The sequence below is a fragment of the Symphodus melops genome (assembly GCF_947650265.1).
Source record: "Symphodus melops genome assembly, chromosome: 3".
NCBI classification, from domain to species: Eukaryota; Metazoa; Chordata; class Actinopteri; order Labriformes; family Labridae; genus Symphodus; species Symphodus melops.
The window spans coordinates 28,926,584-28,945,785 of NC_136693.1; the positions used below are offsets into that span (position 1 = coordinate 28,926,584).

General features: G+C 42.9%; 1 protein-coding gene across 3 annotated transcripts in view; it reads left to right on the plus strand.

The window, feature by feature from the left end:
* The window catches only part of znf536 (zinc finger protein 536), a 213,499-nt gene that overhangs the window by 162,230 nt on the left and 32,067 nt on the right, over positions 1 to 19,202 (plus strand). For all 3 annotated transcript variants that reach the window (XM_079339213.1, XM_079339211.1, XM_079339212.1), the window contains exon 7: positions 2,002 to 3,765. In XM_079339213.1, coding sequence (XP_079195339.1) covers positions 2,002 to 3,765 — 1,764 coding nt within the window. The remainder of the gene's footprint in view (positions 1 to 2,001; positions 3,766 to 19,202) is intronic.

The window sequence follows — 19,202 nt, forward strand, 5'->3', positions numbered from 1 at the left end:
CATAGCCACTCTAGCATAAGAGAAAAGATATCAAATCACTGTCTTTCTATCTATAGTCAGGGCTATCTGTCTCTCTGCACGCTTCCTCTTCCTTTTTTTTGGACTCTCTTATTCTTTCTCTCTGCTCTTTTCAGCATCCGCACCTTCAATTTTCTTTTGTATACCCTCCTATTCGTTTCCCGGCTGTATCAATATTGTATTGAGTTGGTGTTTGTGGCCTTGTATGTGAGAACTCTGCAGTAGGTCTGCAGATCGCAGAGTCTTTTTCTGGAATGGTGCCCTCTAAATAATGATAAATTACTTGAGCAGTATGCCATTTGCTAATTATATCCATGATTTACTACACAGCCCGACTTAAATCATTCAAACCAGCCTTGCGTAACAATGCCTTTTTTCCTTTATAAAATGGTTTCCATGTGTATTATCTAAACATTTTATGACCATATTCTGTATATAGTGTATGGAAATGTGCATACATGCAAAAAAAAAAAAGAAAGCTGCAACAATACCCCTTTTTTCTTTCTTTTTCCACCACCCTCCCTCTCTTTCCACACAGTCGCTTTTATCCCAGTGGCAAAAATTCCACTCTGGGAAGTTTTGATATGTATATATATATATAAAAAATAAAATCAAGCTTAGCGTTTTCCCCCCTTTGTTTCATTGTTTAATGAATCCAAATCTGGCTCAGACTCCAAGCCTATTATAATTGCTAGCAGGATGTGTTCTATTTCAACACAAGTATCATTCCAATGGAAGATCCACTTCTGGCAGAATAATGCTGGTTTTATACCATTATCAAGAATATTCATGAATATGGATTTGCAGCGTAAATAAGTATATGTAAATGTTACCCGCCATACTCACCCCTCTTTACAGCAAAATGAATCTCTTTCATCTGTTTGTCCTGTAGTGAATCATATTGTTCTTCTTCATAGGGCTTCACTCATCTTACATGTGGTTTGCATATGCTGCCTGCACATTTCTTTTCTTTTCTTTTTTTCAATAATCATGGGCTTATTTTTGAGAAGCATATCATAGTATTTTCTTCTCAGTCAAATGGTCTGTGCCAGTGGTCAATGCGAGCGTATGCTGTTTCTGATTTATGGGTCCCGAGATAAACTGCAAATAGGGAATGTCTGAGAAATTGTATTTTTTGCCAAGGCACAGGACTGACAACAAACAAGGCCAGAGATGAGGCCTGATGATCCCATTGCAGACACACACACACACACACACACACACACACACACACACACACTGACACACACACCTATGCAAAGCTGCACAGACACACACAATCGGAGACCCAGTCCCTTGAAGCCTTCACTCATGCAAACACAGATAGCATCGAGACAGTTTTGTTGTCAGCGGAAATATTATCTCTTGTAGTGGACTGAAAGCACCATATGGTGAAATCTTTTTTATGGTGTTGATGTGAGTGATGGCTCACTTGGCGGGGCTGGATCGAGCTGGATCGACCCATATTCAGATGCCTACTCCACACCCCCACCCCCATCCCAGTACACAGACAAACATCCGCAAGCTGCACACATCCAGTACAGAGGAGGCGACGTTCAGGGAAGTGCAAAGACATCGAATAGTTCAGTGAAAACCGGCTCCTCGTGTGTCTTTGTGTTGACGTTTATTTTATAAAATGTAAAATCTAAACTTCCTCTAACTTAGGTTATTTTCCCCACCTAACCTTCTTTAACCTTTCAGGAGTTCAACATTTTTTTGCCTGTTTTAAGCATTTCATATTGAGAAAATGTTAAAATATCGTCTCTTTTTTTATAGTTGTTAATGACATGCATATCTTTTTTGTGAGCTCAAGTCATTTGACCTAATTTCCTTTGTTCAGGGAGGTTACATGACCCTAGGGTCCACATTCCCTGCTCCAATAAATAGATTGTGATATCCATTCAATCTAATAATCAGGTTAATTATTCACTGTTTTCCCTGTCTTTTCCTTTCTGTTTCTCTGTCTCTTTCTCGGCCTCTCAGGAGAGAAACCCTACCGGTGCCCTCATTGTGACTATGCCGGCACCCAGTCTGCCAGTCTGAAGTACCACCTGGAGCGCCACCACCGCGAGCGTCAAAATGGCTCCACCAACTCAGCCCCTTCCTCTGGCCACAACGCTTCTTCTGACCACAAAGATGATCAAGGGAAGACAGCCGGCGGTGGCATCTTTGCCCGACCAGATGTCCTCCGTAATGTTTTCAAGAGCATGCCTTCCAACCTGGACTTCAGGGCGGGTCCATTGCTGCCCCATCAGTGGGCATCGGCCGGCATGATGCCCCCGCACGACCGAGATCGTGAGCGTGGAGACCGCCGTTTCGACTCCTCCTCCTCAGCTGAGAACATGAAATCTGCTGACGGCGCAGCCTCACTGGTCTCAACAGTGACAGATAGCTTCACTGACTTAAGCAGGGCTTACCAAAGCATGATGGGAAATGGAGTCCACTTCCAAGGTTCTCTCCAGGCCTTCATGGACAGCTTTGTTCTCAGCTCCATGAAGAAGGATATGAAGGACAACCACAGTCCAGCACAGCTTCAGGCCCATTGCTACAACGATAATGGTGAGCCCAAAGCAAAGAGGGCGATGTCTGCTGACCAGGACAGAGAAGATAAGGCTGAAACCAAACAGAAACCAGTGCATGGCAAACCAGGGTCCCAATACGAACCACTTGATCTGTCAGTATCAGTCCGGCCTGAGTCTGCATCGGGATCCCTCCCGGGTTCCTCAGTAACCATCCATGATAATGTGGCGTGGCATGGCTGTCTCTTCTGCTCCTTCTCCACCCCGTCATTGGAGCTCATGGCTCTGCACCTCCAGGCCAACCACCTGGGTAAGACCCAACCACAGCGGTCTGATAACGGAAAGGAGCTCCATCTAGAGGCTTCTACTACCACCTCCAACAACAACAACAACAAGATCTCCGCAATTGACAAAGATGGGGAAAGAGATGGAGAGAAAACCCAAGGAGGATGGAACAACCACATGGACCAGCCCTACAACCCTTTCCAGAGCGACTTCTACAGGCGGTTTGGTGGCCTCTATGATGGATCCTCAAGGGAACAGGGCCTTCAAGGGTTTATCACCCCAGTAGAGCATGGTCTGGACCTTCCAAGCCAGGTCTTTGGAGTGGCCTCTTCAGGGGTTGATGGCCAGATTGGTGAGAAGGGCTCCTGTGGAGCAGTTGAGGAGGACCAGGTGGGATCAGATGATGAGGTTGCTAAGGCTGGGGTGAACAGTGCCAGTGAAACCCCCTCAACCACCCCCATGAGACAGCTGCAACAGAATCACTCCGATGAAGAAGAAGAGGAGGAAAGAGTGGCTGAAGAAGAGGAGGAAAGATATGAGGATGGACAAATGGACATGGAGCAAGATGAAGAAGAAAGTCCAACTTTAGACCACATGCAGAACCACCACGCCAAACAACTCCAAGATGACTCCACTCTGTCCCCGAGGAATGGAGCTGGTTTGGCAGCTTCTTCCTCCACCATGAAGTCACTTTCTCTGGTTCCCCAAGCCAAGAATCAAGCTCTTCCTCTCGAGAAGCAGTGGCAGCAGAGCCTGGGCCTCCTGTCTCCCGGAGGTCCTCCAGGACTGTTGAAGGCCGAGCAGCAGAGCCACCTAGAGCAGCAGATGAACATGCTGTCTGTCCTCAGGGCCTACAGCAACGACAACCTGCCTGCATTCAACGGCCTGGGAGGTGGAGCGGTGGGAGCACCCACGGGGGGCATGAAGAGGCCAGACGCATCTGGTGAGTGTCTTTAACCTCTACTGGCACTGTAACTGCTTTACAGGACATAAACATGTATTCACAGGCAGCTATACCGGCAGCAAACCACACACATACAAAGTCATGAATACACATGTATTTGAAACACAAATTGAATTTCCCCAGCACTGCATAGACATAAAACACCTACATTTTTTTTCTTGACACCCACAGAGGAATCTCAGACACTCACTGAAGGTCTCGGGATTGGCTCTGAAGTGATTTCAGCCTTATTTCAAGCAGGTTTAGAAGCTATCAGCCTGGCGACTAGCAACAGATTAATCTTTATTACACGTTTATATTACTGGGAGTGCAGCGCCTCCCTCCCGCTCCACATCATGGAGGGAATAACCCTGAATGAGTCAGAGCAGGACCTCGGCTCCCCTTGCCATCTCCTGCACATGTCTCTTAACTATCTTAGCTCTCATAAAGCCGGCTCCCAAAAGCCCATTACTTTATAAGACTCGTCGATCTATGACCCTGTGAAAAATGAACTGTCAACTTTCATGATTCTGCTAAGGTTACAGCCGCTCCTTGAGACTGAAGAAGGAAGTTCTTTTTTCTCTTTTTTTTGCTCTTTCTCTGTTTAGTGCTGGTTGTTGAAGAGTGGAAGAAAGTAAAGAACCCAAAGTTTGTGTGGAGCTTTGAAACACTAAATTATACATGCTACAGAGAAAGAAAATATAGAAAAAAATACTACGTAGATCTAAAACAATGACAACTATTCATTGCCCACAATAATTAAAACTACAGAAAATTTTGAATAAATAGGACAAACAAAAAGCATTATCATTCATTATATATTAATTCAGAGATACTTAACGATGCCTGCATTTGTCTGTGATGACTATTTCGTCACTCTAACTTGGCTTCGATGTTTAATGTTTTAGATTCTGTCAAATTAATCTCCCAAGTCTGTTTTGTTCATTTGTATTTTATTAACAGTTTTTAATCGTCAGCTTCAGTATGACCTGCTACATTGTTGTTGTATAGCTGCTATAGGTCGTACACCAGTCCCAAATACAGTAAAACCGCCCGACATATCTCAGTATTTAATCTACATGAAAAGGCTGCAAAGTACAAAGTTGTACGCGGCAAGAGATTTAAAAACCTTGAGGCTGTAGCCGCTGGGTTTTTCCACGAGGTATACAAAGATTTCCTGCCACTTTAACTTTGGCTGTTTAGTTGGATCTTCAACCCATGACCTGAAAGTGAGTCCAGCTAAGGAAACTCCACCCCTTTGCGTCTCCATAAGACAACTTGTCTTCTGCTGTACCAATAATTTAAATGATTGAAGACTGCGTAAAACAAGCTACCGTTAGCTAACTTCCTGCCACTAGTTGGGCTCCACCCCGAAAACAAGTCATCACTGTGTACAAACAAAAACATGATCTGTTGCTTTTTTTTCTTCTTTTTTCTTGTTGACAAGAAAACAGTTTCATAATGCCTGCAATATGTGGAGCTCATGTTCCCAGGAGTACCATTCAAAACAACCTAGTGAAGGATATGTTCACTTTATTAATAACAGTGATCCCTCAATAAAGGAGTGCTGCTACATATGTTCATCTGACCTTTCCATCTGACTGTGTAGCAAGCGTTGTCATGGTACCAAGCTGTCTGCATATCTCCACATCATGGCTGCGTTTTAACCAATCAGGATTGATACATGTGTCATCTAATAGAGAAATGGCTTTGTCTGACAATGCCCTACTTATTGTCTAATCACAAAGCCAGTGAAAGCAAGCTGTGTAATGTGGGCAGTTCCCTATGTGACGAGGAATGCTTGACCTTTAGAGATAACGCTGTTCTCTGAGGAACAAAGGCCTTTTTTTTTTTTTTTTTTAATACATGTTGTTCGTTTGTCCTCGTCTGAGTCAGGCATTCATCGTAATTAAAAAGCTAAGAGAGTTTCTGAGTCTAACTTTATGACAAACAAAAGTCTCCATCAGATGTCAGCACAGGAAAGAAGAAGTATCATTATGAGTTAATAGGAAAGGCAAGTTAGGTCTAGATATTGGATCAGCAGCTATATGTGTGTTCGTGTACAATAATGTTATCAGATTTTAAAATCTGTTTATGTTCATATTAGGGTGTTAAAGTGGAGTTTAAATTAATTGAAAATCAGAAAAATCAAGAAACCAGAGGCCTACGAAGAGTCTCCTCACACACTTCCTTTGAGCGCTGCTTGCACCTGGTTGATTATAGGAGTGAATGTAAGCGTGTTCATGAGTCAGTGTGAAACCTGAGAGAGAAAATATGTTCAATCCCCACATTGCAGCAAGTCTTACTTATTGTGTAAAGGTTACTTTTATTTCTGTCTCTTCATGAGAACTGTTGACTAACAGCTGGTATTAAGACGAGGAAAGCAACTTCAATGTGACTGTAATGTCATTACTGTGAGTTCACACACTGTGACACAATAAAGACTAGTCATGATACCAGATTTTTAAACTAAGACACGACCTTCTGATATATCAGATGAAATCGATTCCTGTTTTGAAACCACCACAACAGAAACAGAAGTCATCAGCATTAAATATTGGGTGACTTCCTGTTTTTTGAATTACCGAAAATTGAAACGTAGACACCTTTGCATTTCTAAATTTCAATACTGAAACATTGTTAACATGTATTTGCATTTCAGGCGGTGCTCTCTCACTTTTGCAGGTTTATGTGAAATGACTGAAGCTCTGTGGTCGTCTTAAAGCGACAGTACTCTTAGATTCTCTCAGTTCAAATAACGAGGATTTAACAATTAAAAACATTCATAAACTATTTTGAAAAAATCAGTCTTCTCTTCGATGGTCTGGTTTGTTTTTTTGGCGGTAAAAAAAGAGAACTGTCTTTACAATTCTACAGTTTATGTAGCAGATGCTTGCATGCAAAGCGAGACACATCAGAGAGTAAGGACAACACATGCAAAGATCTAAAAAAGAAGGAAACATCGTCAGGAAGTGCAAACAAACAGCTTTAAGTCTGATTGGACTCCCAGCTGCTTACAGGAAGTGCACACAACTCTTTCAAGTCTTTCATAACTTGTCACTGTATGTTATCAACCATGTAAGATTTTTTTTCAAATGTAAAAATTGCATCAATATCTAATTTAAGAGGAAGCATCAAACAAGAGTGGTACCAGAGTTTGACTTTGATAAACTTGAACACTTAGGTAAATCTACCTGCTGCACTGTTGTCAATACTACCATTGTTACTTCTGTCACAACCACTATTGTGACTGCTGCCAGCTCTGCTACACAAACTACACTGTATGATAGAGCCTGAGATAAGGAGTATAAAGAGACACTTGTTTCATGCACTATTACAGTCCCCTCTTTATGTCTCCACTTGTAAACCCCTTGTGTTTCTGGTCACCAGCAGCGTGAAGAGCGGCGGCCACACGTTCCTGTGGTATCTGGTGGGTGGAAAAAAAAGGGTGGGGCTAGCAAAGACGTCCGTAAAACTCAATTCAGACCTGGCGAAATGTGATTATCTGGAGTGGGTTTGCATTAGGTTTGTATGCAAATACAGCATAAATCATTAATATCGAAATTCTCCCCTGAATCTGTGGGAGCTGTTGTAGGGCACGCGCCGCACGTCTGGAGTGGCCGTCTCTTCATTAGTATGCCCAGAGGAGGCGACAAAAAAAGGGCTACAATGCACATGAATCTACTTGCACTCTGACACATAACAGATACACACATATTCGGATTCACACACACATTTTCACACGTCTGTAGTATTAAAACCACACATCCCTAAATTGGCCCAGGAATTGGATTTATCAATAAATGTCATTACCAGCAGCAATGGCCCTCAGGTCTTTGTAATCAGACAAGGTATCTGGTTACTGAGGTACACTACGCTGTGTAAAGATTGATATGAACCCGCACCATTTGCTGTACTGTAGATGTGCTTAACGCAATCAATACTTGGCTGCAGAGGAGACCTATCTATAGCCATGCATTATCAAACATGAAGTATTACATTATTCAAACAGTGCTGTACATGCCACGACTGCTTGCGAACATTGCTCCTCACATCGTATTACTTACATTACCTCAACCCGCCACCACCCCCCCATCTCGTTCATTTAATATATTAAACGTGGAGCAGGACTTCAGGAAGGTTGAGATTGACAAGCTGGAGAGGAAGTGTTGATGGAGGAGTAGGTCTCAATGATTTCAGAGGAGGAAATGGCAGAGCTCGTAGCAGAGCACCTCTCGCAATTTGAGAAGGAGGCTACACAAACAGAGAGTTAGTGGATAGGAGAGTGAAAGAAGAGAGGGGGATGCTGAATATTCTCACATCAATTAGAGCCATCACATCCAATTTACAAGTGCTCTCAGATTGTGCTCCACAGTTCTCCTCATAAGTGCTGTTGTTTGTTGGTGTTTGTAGCTGACAAAAAAAAAAGAAAACTCTGAGAGCATCATCTCCTGTACACACATTAGATGACAGTATAAAGGGGCTATTTTTGAAGACTTCAGAGGGCGAACATGTTTGGTGAGGGCTCAGTGTCACTTAAACAACAGCAGAAAGCTTCAGCAGTGAAACACTGCAGAGAAGACGGAGAACTACACAAGGACTGGAAGTGTCCTTTAATGTCAGTGTTGGGAATAAATCAGGTTTAGCTGTTAGTTTAACATTGAAAATGATTGCTCCGGTATGATAAAAGCAAACCTGACAACTCACTAACTTGGAAGAGCTGTTTTCACACATGCACACACATGCATCACCTCACAGAGAGAGGGACTGTCGCTGTCAGATAGGGGGGGGGGGGGGATATAAACAGAGTCCGAGTCACAGCCCAAAGTGAATTTTCTGTCTGAATCAAATATTGAAAATGAGAATTTCATTGGTTTTGTAGAGTTATGCACCCCCTTTGATTTTGATGCCGAGATCATGTTCCTAACAGTTTGGGAACGTTTCTGGCATCAGAAGACTGGAAAAAAGTTGTAAAAAAATAAATAAACGTGTGATGGTGTAAAAAAAAAAAAAAGTGTGATAGTGTAAAAAAACCCCAAAAAACCCAGGGTAGTAAACATGAACCTCTCTGAACTGGTGAGACATGATGCAGGCCTGAAACGGGTTTGCTGCTCAACAACCTATAACATCTACAACAGTGTGTATCTATAGCTGTGTGTGTGTGTGTGTGTGTGTGTGTGTGTGTGTGTGTGTGTGTGTGTGTGTGTGTGTGTGTGTGTGTGTGTGTGTGTGTGTGTGTGTGCGTGTTGGTTTTCATCTTAAACACCGCTATGGTTCTGTCACAGTGGCCAATTAGCTCTGACAGAGAGAGTGCACTCCAGCCGGCCTTCACTGCTCGGGATATGAACTCGTGAATGCCGGGGTCAATTTAGAACAATGTGCAAAAAAAAAATATACAGTTCATACACATGAACACACACACACACACATACAAACACACACATACACACACCTAAACACACCAGAGTAACGTAGGCTTATAGAGGTGGTTGTAATAAAAGGCTAATGTGTGTATGTGCATGTTTGTGTTTGTTTGCGCCCGTGTGTGTGTGTGTGTGTGTGTGTGTGTGTGTGTGTGTTTGTGTGTAAAAAGTGGTTCTGTAAAGCATTGATGTAATTAAAGACATATGGTGGGATTGGTGGGCTGGCTGCGGAGCGCAGATGTAGTGGATCACAGTTGGCATTACTGGTGTAATTTTCACTTTCTCTGGTTCAAGTGGAAGAAAGGTAGGCATAACAAATTAAGCTTTACACACACGCAGTCGAGCGCACACACACTAAAAACACAAACTGCACATATGCTGCAGTCATTACGACACAGATACAGTAACTTTATTTATGCACAGAAACAGCACCAACAACAGCAGTTAGACATGAACACACTCGTGTCCTTGATAATATTTGGACTAAATAAATTAAATTAAAAAAAAATGTCTCTGATATTTTTATTCTTCAAGAAATAAAAGTTGCTCCTAATTGACAGATCATACAATTTTTAATGTTCTCCTCTAACACGTTTCACTTTATCAGCCATTTAATCGACATTAAGGTTTCATTTTCAACCTTCTATGCTTCCTCAATATTTAAACCTAGTGTCTAAAATTCTAGTGTCGTAGCATTGGCCTGAATAAATACACATTTTTAGAATATAACCTTTTGAAGACTGAAAAAAAACTGTTTTATTTTAAAATAATGGGAACACCTGTTGGATTGAATCCTGTTTTCTTTGAATTCTACGTTGTCATTTTGCGGACGTGACGTGCATCTGAGAGTGAACACAACAGTTTCAAGTCTGCTGAAAGGCAGTCTGGTGAAAGGCAAGAGTGTTGTCAATATCGTTTAAGATTAAATTGTCAGATTATTAAAAATACAGAATGAAGGCAAATGTGTCTCCTCTCTGAACACACACACACAACCGTGCGTCCCGTCCTGCTTTCTTTGCACACAGACGGCCATTTAAAAAGTTTTGCTCATTATTCCACGTTGTTCTATTTTACGTGCACGAAAAACAAGATCCCTCTCTCTCTGATCACCTGCAGCTACAGAACATGTGCCTCAGAGTGAGAAGCTGGGGACGTCGTCCACTATATTTTATAGATCTTACAGAGTGCTCTATGCATTTAGAGATGAAACGCTGCATTCATAGCCATTCTGTTAAAATTTACATCATCTCCGACTCAGCTGTCGGTTAGCTTGACGAGCTCTGTATCGCCCCCTTGTGTCTATCCCTGGCGTTGCAGCATGACGGCTGCACTCACTGTACAGGAAAGCAGCTCAGTCTATTGTTGTGGTGGACCCCAGCGAGAAGAGTTCTTCTTCTCCAGATGTGTTTCAAGGATTTAATAAAAAAAAAAAAGGTCTTACATGTGTTCTTCATCCAGTTGTAGCTGAATCACAGTGAATTAACTGGCTATCAAAGTAAAGGCCGTGTCGTTGTAGGAGAGTGGAAGGATTTATGTTCAAGTTGAATATTTGCAAAACTATTCCATCCCTTTAGTTGCAAACAGTTTAAGTAAAACTGACAGACCTCTTCACTCCATTCTCAGGTAGCATCCCTTTTACCTCTCTCTTATCTGTCTCATATATTCTCACACACCTGCATTCACACGCACACACACACACACATTTAAAACGTGTGATAATGCAGAGCCTGGTAATTGCCAATAACACTGTCCTCATCAGGTGGTTAATTACCATGAATTTGGTTGCTGTTTGTCTGCAGCAAACATGTGCACGCATATGAACACTCACACCAAATGCTTTGACAAGTGCAAAAGAGCTGGGGTACATATTGCTCCCCCCCCCCCCCCCCCCTGTTTACTAATGAGTTACACACATAGCTTACCTGCATTCTGGTAATAGTTTAGTAAGCTTAAAAAAAGTCTGCCAGTTCAGGAAGGTGACGCCCCGAGACTCCAAGGGGGAGCAGGCGGGTTTCTAAGACAGTGTGTGTAAAAGCTAAAGATAGATCAGTAAGAAAGGCGTCATTTATGAGGACAGAATACTCTGCATGTCAAATGTAATGAGAAAAGTGTTTTTGTTTTTTTTCTGTAAAGGATTCAGTCAAACGGGGGGAAAAACTTTGTAGACAAGACAGATCCAGATTCAGGTGCTGTCCTATCCCGACCCAGGCTTCTTTTGATAACTGCCTCTATTTAGAGACTGCAGCCTTTGCTACGTTTATGGTACAGACCAGTACATGTCTATGGGCTATGTTGTGTTCAAATAAAATGATCTCAGGATACATTCTATTTTCCCGTGATGATCTGATAACTAGTGTGCTGGTTTTTGGTCAGAGATTGTTCGTGTCAAAGGTCAAACTTCTCTCTAAACTCAGTGAACCAGACGGCTTGGTTAAATAGTTTATTTATGGCACATGTAGATGCAGGAAACAGCTTAACTTGATTAAACTTCAGCCGGAGTTTGACCAAAATCCGGCTGACTGTGCATGACAGCTCGGCCGCCGATGTTTCTCTGTTCAGTCCACCAGCTCTCCCTCTCTTCATGCATCTCTCCATTTCACTTTCCCACACTCCAGGATCCTCCCTTTTTCTTTATCTCTCGCTCTCCGTCCTCTTTCTTTCTTTCTCTCCTCGTTGCTGGAGGGCACAGGCTCCTCCAGTGATTAAGCCGTCTGGAGGCCTGTCTGTCTGTCTTTTCACCGCGGAGAAGAAGAAGAAGAAGTCTGTTGGTGAAACACTTCCCCCAGCACTCATTGTGTGCCTCCGCCATGCCGAGATGACAGCTCTGACGGCTGGTGAAGGCGAGGTGCTATTTCACATGTGCTACAACATTACCAGTTTAACTTGAGCAGAGGTGAATTATCGCCTTGTCACACAAAAGTGCAAATAGTGTGGTTTTAAAAGAGCAATTAGGTGTAATAGCTACTGTCAAGCCCTAAGGATGGTACCTGTTGCTCTCTCTCTCTCTCTCTCTCGCTCCCTTTCTCTCTTTTCTCTGCGGCAGATGTGATAACTCTAAAAATATTTTGACCTCGCTAATTCCCCTGATATCAACTCCTGCGCCTGCTGAAAGGTCCTTTTTGAAAAGGCTTCATATTCTCTTCACAGTCTCTCTCTGAGTCACTAATACCGACGATAATATTGGCCACATCACGTTTCCTGGAAGTACAGTACAGTGAATGAAGGCCAGTATCGAGTTGCCCTTGAAAAGGAAATGGAGACGAATACTGGATGATTGCAAAGTTAGCCGGCACGACAATTATTCTATTCATTATTTTAGAAACGGGACGGGGAAACAGCAGAGGCTACAGCGTGGGAGCTGGAGATCAGATTTATACGCTATATGTGTTTGTGTGTGTTTGCGTGCAAAAAAAGTGCTTTTATGTATATATGCAAGTCTGCACAGCCTCTCTCCCCGTGCACACTCACAGCCACGTCTCTGTGCATTGCATTCGATATCGTAAAACATGAAACAATGGGTTATAAATTGGCCTTCCAACCCGATATATTTGACATGATCTCTGCTTTCTATCTCGTTAGTTTGCTGTTTGTTTCTTTTCTTCGCTGACTCCTGTAGACTTTGTTCAGTTTGAGTTGCTCCTCTTAAGAATGCAACGTTCCCTTCCCCAGGCGCCCCGGAGATGTGAGGAGGACGCCTCAGAGGAGTTGTACTCATAAAGCTCCTCATCCTCCGAGGGAGAGACGGAGAGAGACAGGAGAGAGAGAGACAGAGAGAGAGAGAGAGAGAGAGAGAGAGAGAGGGAACAGCACCAGCAGGCAGAGACACACAGGCATAATAACTACACTTACACAGCTAGTCGACACATAATGAGACAATGCCGCAGCAACTTCAAGGAAAAACCCAGATATATAAAAAACAACAGAGAGCACGGCAGAGAAAGAGAGAGAGAGAGAGAGAGAGAGAGAGAGAGAGAGAGAGGGAAATGGGGCTGTGGGGGTAAAAAAAAAACAAGAAACTATGTCAACTTTTATTTCCTCTGTTATTGCACATCAATGGAGGCACGCAGCGTTACTAATAAAAACAAAAAAAAACATACACAGGTATAGGCAGCGAGTTGGCGTGTTTGAAAAGCTCTGTGGCAATTAAAGACAAATAACTTGCATTATTTCCCGTCGTGAAGGATGATCCCGACCACTCGCTAAAAACATGTTTGATTTAAACATCAAAAAGCGTCGAGACACAAATAAATAAGACGCAAATAAACAAAGTTGCGCTCATGGAGGAAAGAAAAAAAAAACACAAAGAGGGAGAGAGAACACAAACCGCGGGGGGAATAAGGAAAAGAATAGCGAGCATCGAGACAAATAAGCCTGCAACATTATAACATTAGCAGTTAGAAAATACACTTAATTCCTCGGCAGAGATGGATATAAACTGCATTGTTGCGTTGCAAATCCCAGCGACCGGATTTAAACTACTGCATTGTTTTATTAGGGAAATATGGGGGTGGAGGAACACTGCTTGTTCTAATTACAGTGATTTAATCAGGATTAGAGAGGTTACCTGGATGAAGCGAGGGGGCATCCGTGGCAAGGGCACATGCTTTTAGACACACTGAGTACATGCAGCGAGATGTTTCACAGAGCTGCTCCTCTGCTCATCTGCCACAGTGACTTCAGCCTCTGAGACAATGACTTTCTTTGCTCTCGCACCAGTAAACACTGGCCTGTTGTTCTTCTCTTTCTCTCTTTTTCTGTCTTTACTCCCCCCCCCCTCCCTCCTCTCCTGCCTAGTTAAACAGCAGGCAGAGGGAATCCATTTTAATCTGATTAATAACTCGCTTGATCACATATAACCCAATTTTAATTCAGTGCCGCCCTTGTCTGCCTGGCCACACCCACGCTGACCTTCGGAGTCGCCACAGCATCAATAAAGCACAATAAGCAGCATTGTCCTGTCAAAAGAAGCTGAAGATGTTTTACATCATTACAAACATTTCCCTCATCATTTTAAATGGAAGCTTTCCTCAAAAGGCCAGGCCTGCCATTGTGTGCAGGAGGGGGGGTTTGGGGGGGTTATTACGAGTGCGATTCGAGTTTCCTGCATTGCCGGGATGGGAACAACTTTTCTCCTGAATTCACAGTAATATGAATCGTCCTTTTAAAACAGATATGGTTACATATTAGTTTTGAAAGGTACAGTAACTGGCTCAGCGTTAAGCTGCCCTCCAACACTGGAGCTCTTTGTTCCCCGGCTGAGTTAATAACTGGCTCCTGATCCTCATCTCTTACTCCTCTGCGGAAGAACACTCTCAACTTTTTGTGTTTTTTTTTTTTTTTTTTTTTGTCTTTTTTCCCCCCCACTGAATGTATATTTGATTACACCGTTATATGAGCTTCGTTTTGTCATTTCAATTTCACTCGATGTGTTTAGCGCTGAGAGATTTGTATTCAGGATTGGCAATTATGATTAGAATGCCACAAAGTAAGCCTTGTGAGTTTTTCGCAATGACAAGTGAAAGAGAGAGAGAGAGAGAGAGGGAGAGAGAGAGAGAGAGAGAGAGAGAGAGAGAGAGAGAGAAAAGACACCCTCTCTTTTTTCTTCTTTTCTTTTTTCTCTCTCTGTGACACATACACACACAGGAAAAAAAAAATGAATCAAATATTCATGAAGTGGGCTGAGGTTCTCATGCACCCATATGCTTCCTCATTCAAGCAGCTTGCAGTGGACAGAGGCATCCATCCAGCGTGTGTGACACAGCCGAGTGTGACAGAGAGCATGACAACACCCCTCCGCCACCTATCACCACTACCAATGGCGTGGTGATAATCATCAGATAGGTCATAGCAAACATGCGCTCCTCTCCTCCTCTCTTCTCTTTCTTCTTTGTCCTCGTTGCCCTCCGCTGTACCCCTCCGTTTCCTCTTTCGTTTAATAATCTGTTGTGAGAGAGATGAGTCCTCCTAGCTCCGTGATTCACTGGCCAGGAATCCTTGTAAAATCAGGCCGCCGTGCATTTGCCAGTTTCCAGAAATTGTAAGAACTTTATGGTTTATAGTTTTTTATTATCCCCCGGCAGGAATGAAAAGGGTGCAGGCAGAGGAGGGGAGGGTCCGGTGGTGGTGGTGGTGGCGGTGGCGGTGGGGAGGGTAGCGGGTGGATTAAAACTGGAGGGATTAGCACCATACTTTAAGATAAATCTTTTTTAATGTGAAACCTCATCCCCGCTCACTCTGGGGTAACCACTCTTATTAACTGCTTTTCTATCGCTCCCTTTTGTGCGGCCTATTTTTTTTTCGCTCTGCAACTTTAAGTACAGGCTTTTGGACACGGCCCGCGCACCGCCAACTCTGCCAGTTACACAAACAACGTCCCCTTTTTAAGCTTTTAAACACAGAACAATGGCAAAGCACATAGCTGCGCACATTAATGCTTTTGTATATGGGAGGGGACGAGGAAAAAAAAGGCAAGAAAGCAGAGAAGAAAAGAGATAAGCGGAGCTTGGCTGAGCTGCCCCTCCATCCCTCCATCTCCCTCTTTTTTTCTCTCTCTCTCACTCTATCTGTGCAGAAAAAAAAAAAAAATCTCTTTCCGTCATCAAATCCAGGCTGATCTGTATGTGTCGGGGGCGAAACAGACAAACATCATATTCTCCGTCTCCAGACTCTAATTGACTGAACAAGGATTGGTCACACTTTTAAGAAGCGTTCCATAATGGATTTCCATGTTTGTGCCTCTTTTAACTGGCAGTGCAAATGGAAGGCATAAATGTTGTCTTTATTACCGAAAACAACAGCCCTCTCTCTTTCTTTCTGTCTCGCTCGATCTCTCTCTGTATCTGTTTTTTTTTTTTTTCACGCTGTAAAAGATGATATCAGTGCTACGGTCGGCATCCATTGCAAGGTCAATGCTGCCTGACAGATGACAAACGATCTCAAGATGGCCACATCATCTGTCCTGTAGTTGTTGTGCGCAAAAGAGATAAATGCATCTATTCCCCCCGCCCCCCCCCCCCTCCACCTTTTTTTTATATTTGTCTCTGCTTCTTTAATTTCATTATCACGTCATGGGGGGGCAGAGTGACAAAAACAGCCACCTGATTATCCGTGGCACTGTGCGGCTGGAAGTGCTTCCAGGCCAAAAGCAAACGAGAGGAGGAGGGGAGGGGGGGTGTTCAAAAAATCTGCACTTATCGTGTTTCTGTATCAAGAAGCAGGCTTGGCAAGAGACAAGGATTCAGTATTATGGACAAGCTGCTCATCAGATGGGAGTTGGGTTTATTTCTGTGGCCCACCCTCCCTCCCTTTTATTCCCCCCCTCCCCTCCTCCCTCCCGCATCCTCTGCCACCCCTCTTGTTTGCTTCCCATCCAAGATGTGTCTCATTTTCTCTGACTGGACAGCTACATCACAAATGCCCAAAAGAACTTGGCATCCTCATGTGGACAGAACACAACTTTTCATTTAAATTATTTGATTGATTTTCCTCACTGTTTATTGTTTCTTCTTCTTCTTCTCTTCATCTTTTCCTTTTTCCTTTTTTTCTTTCCAAGCTCATTATCTGCGGGACAAAAACACACACACACACACACAGGAGCTAAACCCCATCTCTGTCAGTGACGGCCACTTTTGACAAAACACTAAGTGCATTTCTTAATTATCTGACTTCTCTCTAATACTGTTGTCATCTCGCAGACAATCCCTCTCCTCGCTCTCTGATGTTCTTATTATGTTCTCATTTGGACGCTGGCTCTCTGCAGGTAGTCCTCTCCTGCCACCCCTCATCCTGTACCTCCCCCTCCTCCTCTTAGCTCGCGCGCACACACACACACACACACACACACACACTCAACAGTCCTTGCTAAACTTCGCTTCGCCTTATTGTTGCTTTAAAACCATCAAAAGAATCACTGCATCACAGCTGAATCAAAGCAACATTTCAAGCATCATGAAGACTTTTTTTTCACTTGTTTGATTAAAATCTACGTTTATATAAGAGTGGACAAAACTCCTGTCTTCTTCCATCTTCACCCTTAATCAGCTTGTTCATTAGCAAAATAAATATTCAGCAACTTTATCAGAAGTGAGGCGACTGATCTTTTCTTTTTCCCGTCTTTGTAAATAAAACGTGTCCACATTTACATTTCTGGAAAGTTCAGAAAAGCTGTCTCTGAGAATCTCCTTGAATTTCTCGTTCACACGAGCAACTCGTGTCAGTGCTGTACGCGAAGGTCTACATTTTCACGTCAGCGACAAAAAGGCGAAGAAGAACTTTCGGCCCAACAGAAAACATGATGGAGCCGTTTCATTCAGTGCACAGAGAGCGGACTCGCCTGCAGTCTATGGTCGTGTGCTATGGTTTACCTCCTCCAACTCCTGCTATAAAAACTGTACTTTGGTGGTGGCAGGAAACATTTCAGATAATGTCAGAGTGAAAACATTTAAAGGCAAACCCCCTCAAAACTTGTTTGTGTGAAAGCACCATGTTTGCGTCTTTATTTGGTTGGTCTTAGTTTTTATTTCAGTTTGACAAAGACTCAAAAGGAAGCGGCTTTAATTCTCTGCGTTTTATGTAGTTATGTTTAATCTCTCCTCTGTGATCCTACAGTAGATTCTCTTACACAATAAAGCGAGTCAAACTAGTCTATTGGTTTTTTTGAAGGCTTGAGTGCAGAGGCTGCAGTATTGGATCTTACACCTATTGAAGCTGACGCAGTATAACAAAGCGTGCAGGGCCAAAAGTAATGATCATATACAAATATCAATATGAGAGAGAGAGTGTGCTAAAGAAGACGCATAGCTATTGATGTTTAAATAACTGTAGTGTCAGAGAGATGGAGAGAGGGGGAAAAATGTGAATCATATTTTCTCACTCTGTCTGGGGGGTGAAATACACACAATCGAAACACACCTTGTGAGTTGCATACTGTGAAGCCAAGGGCGAGATAAAAACAGCATCTTCACCGTCTTCACTTTTTCTGTGTGTATGCTGGATGGAAACTGCAAACAAATATATAATCACTCAGTGTGCCGTTTTCTCTGTCAGCCTCTTTTCCAGAAACAGACAAAGCTGGGAGTGTTTGACAATGCAAACTGCGCTGATAAAAAAAAAAAAAAAAAAAGAAAACAGTCAAAATGTACGTCTTCAAAAGTCTTTTTTTTTACTTCCACTCTTGTGTGTGTCTTTTAATTTGTCTGGGCATACGCAGCTGTATTTGCATTTCAAATACTCATATTTGAAGAGGGTGGTTTAAATGCCAAGACAAGAATTGATGACAATCACCTCGGCTCAAAAGCATCGGCGAAACCCGTCGCTCTTCGCGGCTGACATTAAAACTAAACCGACGGCCGCGACGCAAACACAATACAAATATATATCTATCTATGCCTCCCTTCCTCCCCCCCATCAACCTTTCTCTCACTCTTTCTTTCCCTCCATCTCATTATTTTAGTATCGCTTTACATTTGAATATCAGTTCTTTAACTCGCAGGGCGACAGTGTGTGAGGCGCCGCTAACAAACTAAAATAAGAATAATCAGCAGGGTTCAAAATGAGGGGGAATTGATTCAACGGGAAACAGTCGGGGTGCATGCACACTTTTACACACACACACACTCATATGCACAGCCTCCTCCTCCTCCCCTTTCGCTGCCTTTTCATCACTTTTCCATATTCATTTCTGTAATTTACAGTAAATCCAATAGCTGTCAGTCACACGCACTCACAAACACACAAAAGAAAAAAAATGAGAAATACGCCTTAAATTTACAGCTTTGGGAAACAGCTGCTGCAACATTTACTGCAAAGACCACTCTAAAATATTAAAGATGTGTCATCACCGGCGCTCGGCCCCTGCATCTGTAACCATCTGCTTTCTATTAAAACATTACACCCAAAAAAAGCAAGCAGCCCGCTCGCCTGGCGAGGCTATTTCCAGCCTGTTTTCTCTTTCTTTCTGTTTTTTTTTTTTTTTTTTTCTCTTCTGCTCGATCTTAGGGGAAACAGCATTGGTAC